The sequence below is a fragment of the Pleurodeles waltl genome, chromosome 11, assembly GCF_031143425.1.
Source record: "Pleurodeles waltl isolate 20211129_DDA chromosome 11, aPleWal1.hap1.20221129, whole genome shotgun sequence".
Lineage (NCBI taxonomy): Eukaryota > Metazoa > Chordata > Amphibia > Caudata > Salamandridae > Pleurodeles > Pleurodeles waltl.
The window spans coordinates 853572614-853590401 of record NC_090450.1 but is presented as its reverse complement, the minus strand read 5'-3'; the positions used below and the strand labels follow the sequence as shown (position 1 = coordinate 853590401).

The window sequence follows — 17788 nt, the reverse complement described above, 5'->3', positions numbered from 1 at the left end:
TTTCCAAGCCTTTTGAGCGGCAAAGGCCCAGAGGGTCTTTCTTCCACAGTCCAGTCAGCAATACAGAAGGGGCAAGCCCCCGGCTTGGCCCCATTCACTTCAAGGATCTGAATAGGCAGAGAGTATCTGGCCCCTAGTGTTTGGGAAAGGGGGTTTGCAAGCTGAGACTTCACAGCCAATACGCCATCTGCCTCCAGGCCAAACGGCAATCCTTCTTTAGCTCACACTTCACTGGTGGCCCCAGGTATCAAGTTCAGCCGTGCACTTGCCCCTGAAGCGTCTTCCAGTCCTAGTCAGAAGTGCTCTGGCCAGCGCAGCTATCCGCAGAGCACCGCCGCCCTCTGGTGCACCCCAGGTCCCCAGAGAGGGACCACCAATTAAAGGGCAGCGCCACACAGCCTCCTGGCGCTGCATCATCTGATCTCTGGGAGGGATGATTCTTAGTCCATGTGGGCCCCTGCATGCTGCTAGTCATCGGCTAAATTCAACAGCCCAGCATGACCCTCAAATGGCTGCAGACCCCACCAGGCAGTGATGGCCGCCGCCTCCAGGCACACCAGGAGTCTCAGAGCTTCAGACCTAGGCGCCGTGGCTCCGTCATTGCTCTGTACACCCAGACATCTCACCACAGCTTCCTCCTGCGGCTCTGACCAAGTCAACACAGGCGGGCGGCTTCACTGCGGCCAGTGCTCCTCACAGTCCGGGCCCCCGTGGGCCAAGGGTGCACCTCCATCTCTGCGTCGTTTCTCCTTTCATCGGGTCGGTGCACGCCGTTTATTCGCTCCGCAGTAGAGCGATGCTTCGATCCGGTCAGCACACTCGGGTCCGAGAAGGCCTTGCATCGTTTTTACACACCCAGTGGTGTTTGCATCGGAAATCCAGCCGCACGATGATCCGAAAACCACGCAGCGCGGGTTGCAATCTCACCAGCCCCCATCAGTGATGCTGTGCGTCGTTTCTCCAGCCCCGGTTTGTCGATTTTCGGGTCGCGTTGAAGACGAGCGCCGATTTTCACCCGCAAATCCGCGGGTGTTGATTTTTCAGCTGCAGATCGGAGTTGCGTCGATCTTTTCCCCGCACGGCGGTCGGTGCGTGGATTTCTTCCTCTTAGGCTACCAGCTTCTCCTTTCAGGGTCCCAGGAACTAGATGGGCACCACAGAGCAGAGTAGGAGTCTCTCCAGAGACTCCACGTGCTGGCAGAGAAGTCTTTGCTGTCCCTGAGGCTTCAAACAACAGGAGGCAAGCACTAAATCAAACCCTTGGAGAGTTCTTCACAAGAAGGAAGGCACACAATGTCCAGTCTTTGCCCTGTTACTCTGGCAGAAGCAGCAACTGCAGGATAGCTACACAAAGCACAGTCACAGGTACAGCAGCTCTTCTTCCTCAGCTCTTCCCCAGGCAGAGGTTCCGCTTTGTTTCCAGAAGTGTTCTAAAGTCTGTGGTTTTGGGTGCCCTTCTTATACCCATTTTCTCCTTTGAAGTAGGCCTACTTCAAAGTAAAGTCTCTTTTGAATGTGAAATCCTGCCTGGCCCAGGCCAGGCCCCAGACACTCACCAGGGGGTTGGAGACTGCACTGTGTGAGGGCAGGCACAGCCCTTTCAGTTGTGAGTGACCATTCCTCCCCTCCCTCCTAGCACAGATGGCTCATCAGGAAATGCTGACTACACCCCAGCTCCCTTTGTGCCACTGTCTAGTGAGAGGTGCAACCAGCCCAACTGTCACACTGACCCAGGCAGGGAATCCACAAACAGGCAGGGTCACAGAAATGGTTTAAGGAAGAAAATGCTCACTTTCTAAACGTGGCATTTTCAAACACACAATCTTAAAGTCAACTTTACTAAAAGATGTATTTTTAAATTGTGAGCTCAGAGACCCCAAACTCCACATGTCTATCCGCTCCCAAAGGAAATCTACACTTTAATCTGATTTAAAGGTAGACCCCTTGTTAACCTATGAGAGGGACAGGCCTTGCAACAGTGAAAAACGAATTTAGCAATATTTCACTGTCAGGATATATAAAAGACATTACTATATGTCCTCCCTTAACCATACACTGCACCCTGCCCTTGGGGCTACCTATTGCCTACCTTAGGGGTGTCTTACATGTAAGAAAAGGGAAGGTTTAGGCCTGGCAAGGGGGTACACTTGCCAAGTCGAATTTACAGTTAAAACTGCACACACAGACACTGCAGTGGCAGGTCTGAGACATGATTACAGAGCTACTTATGTGGGTGGCACAACCAGTGCTGCAACCCCACTAGTAGCATTTGATTTACAGGCCCTGGGCACCTTTACTGAACTTTACTAGGGACTTACTGGTAAATCAAATATGCCAATCATGGATAAACCAATTACATACAATTTACACACAAAGCATATGCACTTTAGACTCGTTAGCAGTTGTAAACTGCTCAGAGTTAAAAAACCAACAGCAAAAGGTCAGAAAAACAGGAGGCAAAAAGATTGGGGATGACCCTGCATAAACTAAAAAGTCCAACAACGTATATCTAATAAACTATTTCCTAGACGTATGGCATATTATGTAAATCTTATACAGTGGTTTATTTCTAAATGTTGGTGCTGCATCAACTGTTGGTACCACTGGCCTGGGATTTAGAATTTTTGGTTATCTAATGAACAAGTGTGGAAACAATTATCTTTCACAATGCAAATATTTATTAATCAGAACTTCTAATCTTGATTGTGTATGTATAGTCTTTTTTTTGTTTCAGGTTTTATTTGTTGTGAAATCTGGTGGAGTGGTTTTCAGTGTTTCCATTGTTTTCAAAAACTATGAAAAGCAGCGATTAGCAGTATTTGCTCTTTTTTTGCCCCTACAAAATCATGAGGATGGTGTTTTGCCAGTGCTTATGAAGAAATTCGCTTTTATTTCCTTCCTTTCCTTGTACTTTCCTTTTCTCAGTTATTCATCCCTTCATCCCTGCTCCTTACTCCTTTATTTGAACCTTTTCCTTGATTTTACTCTTTCAACTACATTTCAATATTTCTCTCGCCTCCCTGCTGGTCTAATGAACGAGTAATCAAAACCCCATTTCCAGCAGTCCGGTCCTACCCCTTGACAAGGATGTGCACGGATGGCGGTATGCATTAGGATTTGATTATTGCAGCACATGGATAATTGGAAGTCATAGGGGGAGTATGGTTTGGGGTCTATTGGTAACTGGGCAACTGCTTTGCAAGATCTCCTCACTAATTTAGTAACACATTACTGTGTGTCTGACTGGTGTGTTCCTGCATTGGTTCCTGCTCTGGTTCCTGCTCTTGTTGACATAAATACATCTGTGATGCTTACATACACTGACATCATGTTCAGACTGCCATGATTGGATCTGTAGCATGCTACCGTGGTTTAACTTCGCTTTTGTGACCATTCGTAAGCTGTTAACAGTATAAAGTTTTCATAGTATGATGAGCTGTATTTGGCTGTGAAGTAGGATTATATCAGTGAGTTGACACTTGCCTTGGACCGAAACTCTTCCTAGAGTTCATCTGCAGACCTGCTAACCGTTACACAGCAACATGGAGTAAACAGTGAGCTGAAGGCTTGTAAAGTGAGCCCTGCTTCCAAAACATGCATGGAAGTAGCAGTAGAAGTAGATGCTGGGAGGTGGGAGAGGGGTCTGGAGACCTTGTGGGTGGTCACATGTTCATATTAGGTGGTTTATCATGGAAAATTTGATCATAGCAGGAGCATCCATCATAGAAATGTGCTTAGAATGTGCTTACACTGTTTGAAACCAGAGGACACGAAAGCAGTAAAAGGGAGGCAAAGTACAATGTTTACTGGTTTCCACTAAAAGGCAAATGGTCCCTTCTGTGGTGTTTACCGACTGTAATCGGTTTTAACTTAACTGAGAAACCCAGCCTATATAAAAAGGCTTTCTATATTAATCAAGCACCACAGAGTTTCTACTGCCATTCGTTCGCTGGTGACCTAAGCTAGGTTCCTGTCTGGCTATCTCATGAGACACATTGGTGCAATGAATATCTGTGTGGGTATACAGGTATAAACGTTATTGGTGTAGAAAGTGCATACTCACAACCTCCTGCTTTAGATCTAAGACACTGCTAATGGGCAAATAAGAAGTTTTACGTGGTTGATGGGTTTCTCCAAACTAAAATAATTTCACGCATAATGTATCTTGATCTTGCCTGATTGCCAAATTAAAAGTTCCAACACAGCCTTTGCTTGCCACAAATTGTTCATCTCGTCCAGTCCTAGATCCGTAATCTACAAATTTGTTTCTTTGGCGCATGAATGTCAAAAAGAAACTATCGATGCAATAATAGACAAAAAAAATTCGATTTCATGCACAGCATTGTTTACACATATTCCAGTTACAAATAAGCTTTAAAGTGTCAAAATCTTTTTTCTATGTAGGAGGGAAAACGAGGAGTTGATTCTCCCACACTATTCTACATGATCCATTGCGGTAAAGCTTTATACAACAATCTGCTCTGGAAGAACTGGTCAGTGGACAGCCTTTCGAAAGTGGTTATAATTGGAAACAGTTTTCAAGGTTTTGAGCAAAGGTTTGTATAGTTTCATCTAATCCTTTCGTCCAACCAAAATTTGTTCTGCTCTACATTTATTTTTTGCTAGAAGTCGTTATTCCCTGATACTTTGCCAAACACAATTTGTCTGCTTCTAATTTAACACCCCACACACAATCTCTGAAATACACGAGGTTGGCAGAGGAGGCAGAAATCTGTTGACAAAAGACAGCCCACTGTGATACAAAGCCTTACTAATGTTAGAGCTATTCAAAAGGCAATAACACAACACACAGACTCTCAATATATTTAGCAAATTTCAGAATACATGCAAGTTTGAGACAGTAGTTAAGGAAAGATTCTTTGGTGTGCTTGGCTTTACTTGTCCTCCTTAAATAATGTTCCATTTTAGTATTGCATTAAAAAGTTTAACTGGCTCTTATTTGTGTTTTATCACCTTTTAGGCACCAGCATACCATCAGGGTAAGCTTACATAGTAAGGTATAGATTTACTATTCTCTGTTATTCATCTACGTACCTCGAGACTATGTTGATAGTCGATATAAGCCCAGATTCATAATTAAAAGATTCAGCCATCTGTTCCAGTAGTAGTTTGCTGTGGCATATGGAGAGATAGGCAATTCACAATGTGAAAGCTTTGACTTTGGGACACTTTAGCCTTGGCCGTTCAATCCCATGCCTCTATATTTTCCTTCAGAAACGGCCTAAAGCACTACCTACTTGTTAACTAGTGTACCTAGAACTCACCTTGAAGAGATTCAGTTGAGCACCTTGAGTCGGTTTTATTTTTTAAAGCATATTTCTGCTTTTCTGTACCTATCTGGTATTACCCAATGCTTTTTAACTTGTAGATGACGTTCATTGGCTTCATTGAATTTATACTGACCATACCCATATTCGGTATATTATCAAAGGTGTGTAACAATAATCTACTCACTAAACATTTTTAGGGCCACCTATTAGTTACTACAGACCTTTAAGTTTTCTTGGTCAGTGACTAGCTAGACAGATCCTGTACTCCTTGATGGTTGAGTTGCCTTCAATACAGTCCACCACATATCCATCATTTTCAGATATTTACTTATTGCAAAGTGATCTTAATGGAAGATTCAGGAGCTCCATTCTCTGTTTGTGTTTTTAATGCAGCTTATGAGAAGGTGTTTTCAGTCAAATTAATTTAACAGTGACTTTATTTGTTTTCAGTTGAGAGATGTTACTTCGATTTTCTCTACACAGTGGACTTTATATGTGGAATGCCACGCTTCCTGGCTCTAAGTGTGCCTCCATTTAGCGTGTACTCACTGTCAGCATTGTATTTCCCCATAGTGGAGCAGATTGAGCTAATATTTTTTGTGTAATGAAAAAACAAACTCGGTGGGTAGCTGGGCTTTCTGGTACAAGATGTGCCTCATCCATAACCTGTACTTCATCTCCCTTGGTGGAGCAGACATGAACGTTACCATTTGATTTGTTGCCAAGTTAGTTTTCAGGCATGTGAAAAAATGAAAATGAAGTGAAGTGCCTTGTTTCTCACTAGCCTCTATTCTCCAGCTATATTTGGGCATCCGAGGGAGCAGAGCGGAGTGGGCTACACCACTGGTTCCCAAACATTTTCGACCCGCGTGGACCCTATTGGCCATTGGGCGCGGCTTTCCATTTTGTCAATTTTTTTTTTTTTTTTGGGCCCAGTGGGAGGAAATAAGCCCGGCCTTGGGAGTACCTCCATTTTTCTCCCTGAAAATAATTGTGATAAAGCCAATTATAAATGTAATCCTATCCACTCTGGACCTCCATGCATGGTAGCCACTGATTGGAGTGACTCAGCGATCTCAGAGAATTGAACGGTTAGGGTGCCTGCTGAGTATCCTACATCTTCCAGTGGCTCTGGGTGAGATGGGGAGGGAGTTGTGTGTCTGCTTGCCACAGACATCTACAGAAGTAGTGAAGAGCATCCACTTACACATGAAACTGAGGCATTCTGCTGCCTCCTCATCGTTGATCTTTCCTGCAAACAGGAGCCAGAAAACAATGAAAGAGCAGCTGCAGCCAGATATCTGGAGAGCTGACAAGCGACCCCATGTCACGAGCGCCGCTTTCAACAATCCTGGCTTCAGGGCCAGCAGTGCTCTGAAATCCGGCATATGTGATTGTTGGACTTTAATTGATATTACAGTGAATGTTTCCTGATTTAATGCTGTTTTAGGATCGACATCTACATTACAGCCAGTATTATTTCACACAGAAAAGGACTGCACAACAACAGCAATATGAAATGGAGATTTCAGTGTGCAAGATTCTGTCCCCAGACTAGGGTAAACCAGGGGCCGTAGCCTGGGCAATGGAATAGTGGTTGTAGGAAGTTGGCTCTGTATGTGCTATTTCAAAGTAAGGAATAGCATGCACAGAGTCCAAGGGTTCCCCTTAGAGGTAAAATAGTGGTAAAAAGAGATAATACTAATGCTCTATTTTGTGGTAGTGTGGTCGAGCAGTAGGCTTATCCAAGGAGTAGTGTTAAGCATTTGTTGTACATACACTTAGACAATAAATGAGGTACACACACTCAGAGACAAATCCAGCCAATAGGTTTTGTATAGAAAAATATATTTTCTTAGTTTATTTTAAGAACCACAGGTTCAAATTTAACATGTAATATCTTGTTTGAAAGGTATTGCAGGTAAGTACATTAGGAACTTTGAATCATTTCAATTGCATGTATACTTTTCAAGTTATTCACAAATAGCTATTTTAAAAGTGGACACAGTGCAATTTTCACAGTTCCTGGGGGAGGTAAGTTTTTGTTAGTTTTACCAGGTAAGTAAGACACTTACAGGGTTCAGTTCTTGGTCCAAGGTAGCCCACCGTTGGGGGTTCAGAGCAACCCCAAAGTTACCACACCAGCAGCTCAGGGCCGGTCAGGTGCAGAGTTCAAAGTGGTGCCCAAAACGCATAGGCTTCAATGGAGAGAAGGGGGTGCCCCGGTTCCAGTCTGCCAGCAGGTAAGTACCCGCGTCTTCGGAGGGCAGACCAGGGGGGTTTTGTAGGGCACCGGGGGGGACACAAGTCCACACAGAAATTTCACCCTCAGCGGCGCGGGGGCGGCCGGGTGCAGTGTTAGCACAAGCGTCGGGTTCGCAATGGAAGTCAATGAGAGATCAAGGGATCTCTTCAGCGCTGCAGGCAGGCAAGGGGGGGCTTCCTCGGGGAAACCTCCACTTGGGCAAGGGAGAGGGACTCCTGGGGGTCACTTCTGCAGTGAAAGTCCGGTCCTTCAGGTCCTGGGGGCTGCGGGTGCAGGGTCTTTTCCAGGCGTCGGGACTTAGGTTTCAGAGAGTCGCGGTCAGGGGAAGCCTCGGGATTCCCTCTGCAGGCGGCGCTGTGGGGGCTCAGGGGGGACAGGTTTTGGTACTCACAGTCGTAGAGTAGTCCGGGGGTCCTCCCTGAGGTGTTGGTTCTCCACCAGCCGAGTCGGGGTCGCCGGGTGCAGTGTTGCAAGTCTCACGCTTCTTGCGGGGAGATTGCAGGGTTCTTTAAAGCTGCTTCTTTGGATAAAGTTGCAGTCTTTTTGGAGCAGGTCCGCTGTCCTCAGGAGTTTCTTGTCGTCTTCGAAGCAGGGCAGTCCTCAGAGGATGCAGAGGTCGCTGGTCCCTTTGGAAGGCGTCGCTGGAGCAGGGTTCTTGTGGAAGGCAGGAGACAGGCCGGTGAGTTTCTGGAGCCAAGGCAGTTGTTGTCTTCTGTTCTTCCTCTCCAGGGGTTTTCAGCTAGGCAGTCCTTCTTCTTGTTGTTGCAGGAATCTAATTTCTAGGTTCAGGGAAGCCCTTAAATACTAAATTTAAGGGCGTGTTTAGGTCTGGGGGGTTAGTAGCCAATGGCTACTAGCCCTGAGGGTGAGTACACCCTCTTTGTGCCTCCTCCCAAGGGGAGGGGGTCACATCCCTAATCCTATTGGGGGAATCCTCCATCTGCAAGATGGAGGATTTCTAAAAGTTAGAGTCACCTCAGCTCAGGACACCTTAGGGGCTGTCCTGACTGGCCAGTGACTCCTCCTTGTTATTCTCATTATTTTCTCCGGCCTTGCCGCCAAAAGTGGGGGCCGGGGCCGGAGGGGGCTGGCAACTCCACTAGCTGGAGTGTCCTGCGGTGCTGTGACAAAGGGGTGAGCCTTTGAGGCTCACCTCCAGGTGTTACAGCTCCTGCCTGGGGGAGGTGTTAGCATCTCCACCCAGTGCAGGCTTTGTTACTGGCCTCAGAGTGACAAAGGCACTCTCCCCATGGGGCCAGCAACATGTCTCTAGTGTGGCAGGCTGCTGGAACCAGTCAGCCTACACAGATAGTCGGTTAAGTTTCAGGGGGCACCTCTAAGGTGCCCTCTGTGGTGTATTTTACAATAAAATGTACACTGGCATCAGTGTGCATTTATTGTGCTGAGAAGTTTGATACTAAACTTCCCAGTTTTCAGTGTAGCCATTATGGTGCTGTGGAGTTCGTGTAAAACAGACTCCCAGACCATATACTCTTATGGCTACCCTGCACTTACAATGTCTAAGGTTTTGCTTAGACACTGTAGGGGCACAGTGCTCATGCACTGGTACCCTCATCTATGGTATAGTGCACCCTGCCTTAGGGCTGTAAGGCCTGCTAGAGGGGTGTCTTACCTATACTGCATAGGCAGTGAGAGGCTGGCATGGCACACTGAGGGGAGTGCCATGTCGACTTACTCATTTTGTTCTCACTAGCACACACAAGCTGGTAAGCAGTGTGTCTGTGCTGGGTGAGGGGTCTCTAGGGTGGCATAATACATGCTGCAGCCCTTAGAGACCTTCCCTGGCATCAGGGCCCTTGGTACCAGAGGTACCAGTTACAAGGGACTTATCTGGGTGCCAGGGTGTGCCAATTGTGGAATCAAAAGTACAGGTTAGGGAAAGAACACTGGTGCTGGGGCCTGGTTAGCAGGCCTCAGCACACTTTCAATTCAAAACATAGCATCAGCAAAGGCAAAAAGTCAGGGGGTAACCATGCCAAGGAGGCATTTCCTTACAGTGGTACTCCTGGCGAGACCTGTTTTAATGGCAGGGAGCCGAGATTTCTGTCATAAGTAAAGAAGACATGGAAGAGCACTGATGCCACGGGATTGACGAATGGGCGCCATATGCAAAAAATAAATGTTTCGATGATACACCTATGCGAGTGCTGCGATCACGGTTTAAGTTATTTGCAGGGCTGTATATAAAAAGGCTATGTGGAACTAAGGAAGCTCATCCCTTCCTTTTTTGTTTGAAGGGCTCCCAATAACGCAGATGATGTTTGTGTGAGATCCCTCCCACCTCTGAGTATGGCATCTGCCTTTAATAACCTCCTCTCGGCTCTTTTCCACGTTTATAAAACAAAATTCTCAGCTCTAACCCCAGCTGAGTAATTTAAAATCCACCTGCCGTCTTCTCCAATACACAAATAATTCTGCAGCAGATTCAAATTATTCAAAATAAATGCACTCCACTCCGTTCATACTTAAATATTCTACCTGTGTAGGATGACAGAACATTGTCAAAATATTACCTTTTAGGAAAAAAGTATGCGTACAATATGCAAACAGAGGCACTCCATATCTACAGCCTTGATCTATTCCTTTTGCGGGAACTAAAACGCTCCCTGATGTCAGGGAGCGTTTTTCATGAAGGGAAAAATGAATACCTTAATGTGTTGCTAGGCGTCTTGAACAGGACAGTCCCTCTGAGCTCTAGCCAGCATGTGGGCTTCATGTTGCCTCAGAGAATGGATAAACTTACTTCCCTCCCGTCCTGCACCCTGCAAAAACTCAAACCTATTAATGGCAACAGATAATAATTTTCTCTGACGGCGTGGATGATGGGAGCAGTCCGCCTAAATTAGTGTCTGGCTCCCTTGTACCCCACAGTAGGCGATCCCAAACTTCAGTCAGTCAATATGATGAGCTATGTGTGTGAGTAGTTATACATTTAGTGGTGAGTCATTTATGCATTGGGAAATTTGGAGGCACTTTGTCAGGTAGTTTTTTCAGAGCGTTCTTTTGCTTGAAACCTATATTCCATGGTGGGGAGGGGGCTTTTTTGCATTTGCTTTGTGTATTGGCCATATGGTTCATTTTTGCACCACTTGCTGAATGGTAGGAGCCTTTTTCGTCTTTGTATGTTGAGCTGTTGAGCTCCTCTCCTTCAGTTACATTCACAACATCTCTGATAAATACTTTACCAGCTTATCCTCAAACTTCCAAGGTCTCAGACTAGGAGCCCAGTTTGAAATATGGAGGAACAGGTGTGCAAATGGAGTGCATACAGAAGCTTGACTCCCATTTGTATTGTTCCAAGATCAGCAGAGGTCTGAACTGATTTCAAGGTCGCAGCTTTGCAGATATTTGAGATGGGTGTATTCCTCAAAACACTAGATGTGGTTGTTTTTTCCAGAAGAAATGAGCCTTCGACTTACCAGGTAAGTATGTGCTAACTTCTAATAGCAAGTAATAATAGTACAAGTACAAAAGTTTATTAAACTAAATACAAAATAATTTCCAAGTAAATTAATCACCTATCAAATTATACAATTAAAAATCGTCAGTTGCACGTTAGCGAGCGCCGCACCCAGCCTCGGATCCTACATCATCTGCCTGACTATGCAGCCAAATCCTGTCATGCTGCACATGTGAAGATGGGAGAAAGGCTGTGGTCACCGTAGATGTTCGGGAACAGTGATGAGGACTCCCAAAAAATGGTATTGTGAGGTGAGGCTTAGTAACCCGCACGAGCAAAGGAGGTGAGTCTAGTCTGGTTGTGTGTGCCGCATTTGAAGGTGTCCCAGCTGGACCGTGTAGTGGGCAGCAGAATTGTCCCTGAGAACGGTGGGTTCCATCCTTGTACAGTATTTACGATCTTAACACACAGGCTCACTGTCATATACTTTGTGTTTTCAACTAGATTGTATCCTGATTAGACATTAAATCTAATCAGTTTAGACTACATGGAGGTCTTAGGTTCACTATGATAAAGCACACGTTACTAAAAGCTGTATTTACCGCAAATATGCAAATGAAGAATGTGTAGGGGATTAGATCAGAGTTTAGGGTAATCAGGTCACAGGTGTTAGGTTTTCTGTTTTCAATCTGTAACTGACAAGTTTATTATTTGCTGTTCTACAATAAAGGATGTGTAGTAATTTAGGTTAAAATTTAGGTTCATAGGCGGCATGATATTTTTCACAACCAATGTATAATAATGTAGGGGTTCATTATTTGCTGTTTTGTAATAAAGCATTGTGTGATTTTTGTATGAATATCAGCTGTCTGTGCAACATCAGATTGAGACCGCTGCCTGTCTGAGGAGGGTTGTTCTTCTTGTCGCAACAGTAAAGAGCTGTCTTTCCAGTGCTAAAGAGGAGTCTGTCATTTTTCCATTTTCTACATTTTTGAATTACCCTGCAAACACCATCGTGGGCATCCTGGAAGGTGACCAGAGGCCCCAGTTTCTGAGTGAGACGAGCTGAGTAAAATAAGACGGTCTAAGTGAGTTTTTTTTATGTTGAAACCAGCAGATCAGATGAGTGCAGTGGATGTTATGTTTTAGACTGGAAGTGTGCTGGCCACTGTAGAAGATTCAAATCTCGAAGAAAATAAGTTATATTCCTCTACTGGAGTACCACTACTCCATTAGGCATATATCATTTAATTTTCAGTTGCAGCCCTTCCTTTTTGTAATAAGGTACTATAACATCATGCACCTGCCGTAAAAAAAAGGAAATGGAAAAATGCGCCTGTGTTCGGCATATGATCTTAGTATATAGTTTTTTACATTATGATAATGATTAATGACTAAAAATGCCTAATCTTAATGAGGATTCATAACGCCTGTTAATGGTAAATAATCCTTCTTTCATTGGAGTATCTTCACCCCCTTTATGTTAAGCTGTAGTTTACATGCGCTTACTTGAGGTCTCCTCACAAGAGTCTGGTAACTGCACCTAGTAAGTTGACACCCCTGAAATTAAATTGAGGAGGTCTCCCATTAACACCAGGGTTTAAAGTTAGCAGGTTTGCGGAGTGGAACCCTGAGATTTCACCACAAAAAGGAGAAATATAAGGTGCATCTGTAATTCCAGGTTGGATTCATGCAGTAATTTCCCATTCTTATGCCAAAGTTAGATAACTACTCAAAAAAAACCTCCGCCGACACCAGAGAACCCAAAAACTACTGGCCAGTCTCCCTGCTCCCATTCCCAGCGAAGGTACTGGAAAAGATCATCAACAAGCAACTCATGACATACGTGGAGCAGAACCAGCAACTTGACACCTCCCAATCCGGCTTCTGCAGCAATCACAACTCCAAAACTGCCCTGATCGCAGCCATGGATAACATCCGAACTCTACTTGACCGAGGAGAAACCGCAGCTTCGATCCTCCCCGATCTGTTGGCAGCCTTCGACACCGTATTTCACCACATGCTGATCGAAAGCCTCCATCACATCGGCATTCGGCATCCAAGGGGATGTGCTCAGATGGATCGCCTCCTTCCTCACGGGAAGAACCCGGAGGATCCACCTCCCACCTTTCACCTCTGAACCCTGCGGTGTCCCCCAGGACTCATCCCTCAGCCCCATGCTCTTCAACGCATATATGACCCCTCTGGCCGATATCATCAGATTCCATGGTCTCAACATAATGTCCTATGTAGACGACACCCAGCTCATGCTCTCACTCACCAACAACCGCTCCAGTGCCAAAACCAGCTTCCACAGATGCATGACAAGCGTCACTGACAGCATGAAGAACAATTGCCTGCAGCTGAATACAGACAAGACGGAAGTACTGATCTTTGGCAACAGCAACAACACATGGAACGACTCTTGATGGCCATCAGACCTAGGAGCCGCACCCACTCCTTCCCACCATGCCAGAAACCTCGGAATCATCATTGACAACAAGTTCACCATGAAATCCCAGCTCAGCGCCATCTTTTCAACCTGCTTCCTCACTTTGCACATGCTACATAAGATCTTCAACTGGCTACCCCTACACTCGAGACGCACTGTGACACAGGCCCTCATCACCAGCTAACTGGACTATGGCAATGCCCTTTAAGTAAGAATTGCCGCACACCTCCTACAAAGACTTCAGACCTTACAAAATGCTGCAGCCAGACTCAATCTCGCCCTTCCCGACGGACCCACATCACACCCCACCTCAGGCAACTCCACTGGCTTCCCGTACTGAAGAGATTCCAATTCAAGCTGCTGACCCATGCACACAAGGCTCTGCACAACCAAGGACCCACATACATTAACCACCGCCTGAACATCCACCAACCGTCAAGAAGACTATGCTTTGCCTCCCATTTACTTGCCTATAATCCCCGCATTAACTGAAGTAGAAGTGGAGGACACTCCTTTCTCATATCGCAGCAAAAACCTGAACAGGCTCCCCATGCACCTCCAGACCATCACCTCACTTCCAGAATTCCAAATGGCCTTCAGGATCTGGGTGTTTGAATAAGCCTCCAGGATCTGCAAGAGTCTGGGTGATTAGCCACACTTGATAAATCCTGATTGATAGATTCTCCCCGCAGCCTCCCCTTTAGTTTTCAGTTGTTGTTAACAGCCCGAAAGATTCAGAGGAAACAAAACATGTCCAAGTCGTATGTTTCTGTGAATAGTGGTACATGCCCCAATGGAATTTCTCAGCCCCTTTTAATGAGTACTTCGATGTAAAGGGAAGAGAAGTCAACGCAAAATGTACAGTGACCGTGAATATGTATCTAGGAGACCAAGCAAATTAATGTAAGCAGTATATTCAACAATTTCAAAGCAAATGTTCATTTCTAAATCATTTTGTCCTGTATAGTGATTTTGTGTACGCAAAACCCATATTCTGGTTGGTGGTATAGGCATGCATATTTAGATTTATGAGAACATAAAGAACTTAATTTGTTTATTTCTCTTATACAGGAAAATGTCTATGAATATTGTTTGCAATTGTGTTGGTAGTGCAACTTTAGGAAGCATAATCCCAATGCTCATGTTTTGAAAGTCATGGATAAATTGTGCTTATGATGTCTAAATGTTAACTGTTTTAGAGCCAGCAAACCCCCTCAGATTACAAAATGCCCTATTTACAACTCAGAAAACTGTTTTTCGATAGAAGTTGGACATGGCTTCTAAAAAAAAACATTTTTACGTGAGAACATGTTCACTAAGTACTTTGTTATATTTGTTTTCTGACTTGTTTCCTTTTAGGTTGCCAACCAGAATATTCTTAAGAGAGTATGGATACATCTCAAAGGTACATTCATTTTTATACAGATTTTAAGTAGGGATACTTTTATTTCTAATCTAATGATTTTTGACTCCGCCTCCCTCATTGATATCAAATTTAATCCGAAGTGCTGTAGTTAGACTCATTTACTGTGCATTCTAAATGATTACCTGATTTGCTGACCTCAGAAGATAAAATTCGAAACACGTTTACATGTTAAGTGTCTGATGTGGCAATTTCAAGAAATTCTACAGATGTATTTTTAGTTGACTCCAAACACACAAGCAGAGAGAAGTGGAGGTAAGCCAGCGCACATCCTCTGTATTCACTAGAAAACACACAGTGGGTGTGGTAGCTGCAGATGAGATCACTGCAATTGGTTTTTATTAGAAAATACTCTACTTGGGCACGGAAATCACTAGCAAAAGACCAGTCTTTGTGGAAGAGGAAGCCACTTCCACATCATGTGGCATACTTCATCATAGGCAACATCTCCCCACCCTGATAGAATAACACCACCAGGGCGGACTCAACCTTGGAAAAAAAAGAGGAGGGAGTTCTTGGATAAAGTACTACTCGACAGGGAGGTATCCAGACAGCTAAAAATGCCTAGAGGTAACCCAGGTTATTGCGTTTATTATTGGGAGTCTCTGGTATGTATTTTCAGTCGAAGCATCTCCTCAGAAAATACTTGCCTTAAAATTGTTATTCCCTTTCAGGGCCAACAATCTTTTCACTTTTGTTGCTCCTGTTTTTCCATTATCAAGAGAAAAACGTTTTACATAATGAGCTCCCAGAAAATTCAGTTTCTGTACCTTCAGTCTCAAAAGGCATTCTAAAGAGCACTGGAGTGGTTAATGTTCAACAGGTTGACTATCAAAAGGGTTGACTAGTAGTATTTGGTTTCTCTGATTGAAAGTGCTATTGGGAAGTTTTCTGTATAGATTGGCTAAATGCTCAGTGATTACTAATGTTCTGTGTTTTCCAAAGGTTTTACAAGGGACGGAAGAAAAGCAATTTCCTTCAACACCTCAGCACTCTGATATATTTAATGACACAGCCGTACATTGGTTTCCTGTACAAAAACTGGAAGGATTAGACAGCGAAACTTGGCTGCTTCGGGACGAGCCTGTTTATGAAAGTGAAGATGTGGAGATCATCAGGAATCAGAAAAAATAGAGTGAAGTTTTGGATGGTGGATGTGAATCAAAATCCTAAATCGTGATTCTTTTTGGAGGAAGTCGGAATCAACTGAAATCACAAGTACTATAATTCAGTTCTGTTTTCCAACTATTGAACCCCTAAATACCTTTTTTGTTTTTGAAGATATGTCAGTGCTAAATAGGATTGATGAGTTGCCTTGGAACAGTAAAACAAGTTTCATCAATATATGGAAAATATAACAATTTCATTACAGCAGAACTCTAGCCCTAGCAAACAAATAAAGTTGTCCTCCAGTACCCAGAGCTTCTTGAGTTCTATGACATCTGCAGTGCTTCTCCCTTTTGGGAGATAATGGCTGACTGATCTTGATGCAGAATGCTTTACTGGCTTCACCCCCCCTTCATAATGAAAGTACATGTGGTGTCAGTGTTACTGACTCTCTGAAAGTAGTTCCAAGAAACTCTCTTCACAGTTGCAAGTTGGCAAATAAGAGAGTGGTTGTATTCCAATCTCCCTGAACATTGAAAATAATTTTAAACAAGCACTGGCAAAACCTGAAGGTCTCACCTCATATTGGAAGTGCCAAGCTGTTTGTTTGTGAAATATTCCTTTAAAAAAGTTAGAGAAGGAAAAAAATGAAACCAGTCTAAATGTATTTTATAGTGTTTGAAGACTGTATGCTGATAGTGATATTTAGAAATGTTATGTTTACTGTGTAAATAGTGTTTATAAAGAAAATTGTAAACTGAATTGAAAAAGAATAAGGAAGTGTGAGAGTTGAAAGGGAAACGCTTGTGAAAGATTAATTTGTTTGCCACTGGGTTTAGTCCTTTGTATTAAGAAAGGGACATGTGACTTAGTAGGGTGGCTCGTATGTATTTAGTATTGTCTTTTTATATTTGAATGTATTGTGTAGAATCTCTTTATTAAGTTTATTAAGTTTAACACGTACAAACCGAGCTTCACACTGAGGACAATCAGCTCTTTAATTTAGACAAGCATAGATTTGCACATTAAACGTCAGTTAGCACAATCTCATATATGGGTATAAACACTGCATACATTGCCAAACCATTCTCCAGGCTGCCTAAGCCTACAATGGGTCAAGGGGGAAATGGAATAATTTTCAATAAAAACAGCAAACAATAACAATACATTGTTCAAGTCTTTTTAATGTAGGGGTGATATCGTGAGCGTGTAGGCACATGGTCTGTAGACCCAATTGTGTCTATATATTGCGATGGGCTGGCCTAGCCAACGTAATATCGAATTTGAGGGTAGCAAGGTGTCACTGAAAGAGTTGTAACGCTCTGAGCCAGGCGGGTTAAAGCAAGTAAACTCTATTCGAGTAAGATAGCATATCAAGGGATGCCAGATAGCCTGAAATTTGTCATCAGTAAGGGACAGGCTATGAGTAATTCGCTCCATAGCCATGACCTGCCACAGGCGGGTGAGCCACTGGGCTAGGGAGGGTGGTGATTTCTACTTCCATGCCATACTTATTAGCTGCCTGCCTGTATGCATCACATAGCTAACAAGATCCCTCTCTGTGTTAGTCATGGCTGTCATATGGGTGGGCCTGAGTCCCAAGACTACTGTGTAATATGCGACTGTGTCCTTAATATGACTTAGTACTTCCTTCCAGAAGATAGTGATCGGTGCGAATGTCCACCATATGTGAGAGAAGTCACCCCACTCCGAAACGCATCTCCAATACCAATATTTGAATGTTTTATATTGTATGTGTGTGTATGTGCATAAAAATATATATGTATATATATATTTATATGCATACATACATATATTTGTGTGTGGG

The 17788-nt window shown here is 44.0% G+C and overlaps 1 protein-coding gene across 1 annotated transcript in view; it reads left to right on the top strand.

Annotated features, from left to right (window-relative positions):
- SRRD (SRR1 domain containing) overlaps nt 1–17124 on the top strand; it is an 87173-nt gene extending 70049 nt beyond the window's left edge. Inside the window, exons 6-8 of the mRNA XM_069214694.1 lie at nt 4405–4556; nt 14790–14835; nt 15799–17124. Coding sequence (XP_069070795.1) covers nt 4405–4556; nt 14790–14835; nt 15799–15987 — 387 coding nt within the window. The 3' untranslated portion in view covers nt 15988–17124. The remainder of the gene's footprint in view (nt 1–4404; nt 4557–14789; nt 14836–15798) is intronic.
- The last annotated feature ends 664 nt before the right edge of the window (nt 17125–17788 follow it).